General features: G+C 59.2%; 1 protein-coding gene across 1 annotated transcript; it reads left to right on the top strand.

Annotated features, from left to right (window-relative positions):
• Nucleotides 1–64: 64 nt before the first annotated feature.
• LOC108525609 (ferritin heavy polypeptide-like 17) lies at nucleotides 65–902 on the top strand. Its single transcript, XM_017866527.1, has one exon. The coding sequence runs from the start codon at nucleotides 191–193 to the stop codon at nucleotides 740–742; it is 552 nt and encodes a 183-aa protein (XP_017722016.1). The 5' UTR covers nucleotides 65–190; the 3' UTR covers nucleotides 743–902.
• The last annotated feature ends 217 nt before the right edge of the window (nucleotides 903–1,119 follow it).

Here is a 1,119-nt window from a genome sequence, read left to right as displayed (position 1 = left end):
CCCGCGACTCTGTTTCCCCGGCCCCTCCCCCCACCGACAGAGAGCGCTCCTCCCTAACGGTCGCCACTGCCCACTTCTGGTTTCGTCACACACCCGCCTTTCACCATCCGCCATTCTCGTCACCTCAGCCGCTACTCTCGCTACCGCACCGACTTCGCCCGTGTGCTCGCCCGCACCCGCGCTGCCCGCCATGGCCACCGCCCAGCCGTCGCAGGTGCGCCAGAAATACGACACCAACTGCGAGGCCGCCATCAACAGCCACATCAGGCTGGAGCTCTACACGTCCTACCTGTACCTGTCCATGGCTTTCTACTTCAACCGGGACGACGTGGCCCTGGAGAACTTCTTCCGCTACTTCCTGCGCCTGTCGGACGACAAGATGGAGCATGCCCAGAAGCTGATGAAGCTGCAGAACCTGCGCGGTGGCCGCATCCGCCTTCACGATATCAGGAAGCCAGAGCGCCAAGGCTGGGAGAGCGGACTCGTGGCTATGGAGTCCGCCTTCCACCTGGAGAAGAACGTCAACCAGAGCCTGCTGGAGCTGTACCAGCTGGCCGTGGAGAAGGGCGACCCCCAGCTGTGCCACTTCCTGGAGAGCCACTACCTCCACGAGCAAGTCAAGGCCATCAAAGAGCTGGGTGGCTACGTGAGCAACCTGCGCAAGATGTGTTCCCCGGAAGCCGGCCTGGCTGAGTACCTGTTCGACAAGCTCACCCTGGGCGGCCGCGTCAAAGAGACCTGAGCCCAGATTGGCCCCACAGCCACGGGGTCCCTTCCCTGGGTCGGGCCACAAGGCGGGGCGTGCATGTTGCCCTTTCAGAACGTTCTCTTCAGTTTTATCTTTAAGTTTTACCATTGTTAGCAATAAAGTTATCTGGTTCTCAAAGCAATAAAGGTGTCCAGTTGATGCGCACCTGCAACTCTCACCTTTTAGGAATCAGGGCAAATCCCCATGCAGGTTTAAAGTAGGTATCCAGCAGTCTCTCCACCCACCCCTGCCCGATCTGCATGCATCTCAGGATTTGCAGGGGTGGAGGGGAATGGTATTTTATGGACCCCTGGAAAACACATTCGTCCTCCCTTTGTAAACTACCTGGGTATGTGGGGTGGGATGGGGTG

This window comes from Rhinopithecus bieti, unplaced genomic scaffold (genome assembly GCF_001698545.2).
Source record: "Rhinopithecus bieti isolate Rb0 unplaced genomic scaffold, ASM169854v2 scaffold_76399, whole genome shotgun sequence".
NCBI lineage: Eukaryota > Metazoa > Chordata > Mammalia > Primates > Cercopithecidae > Rhinopithecus > Rhinopithecus bieti.
Note: the sequence above shows the minus strand (reverse complement) of the source record. Positions and strands in the feature narration are given on the sequence as shown.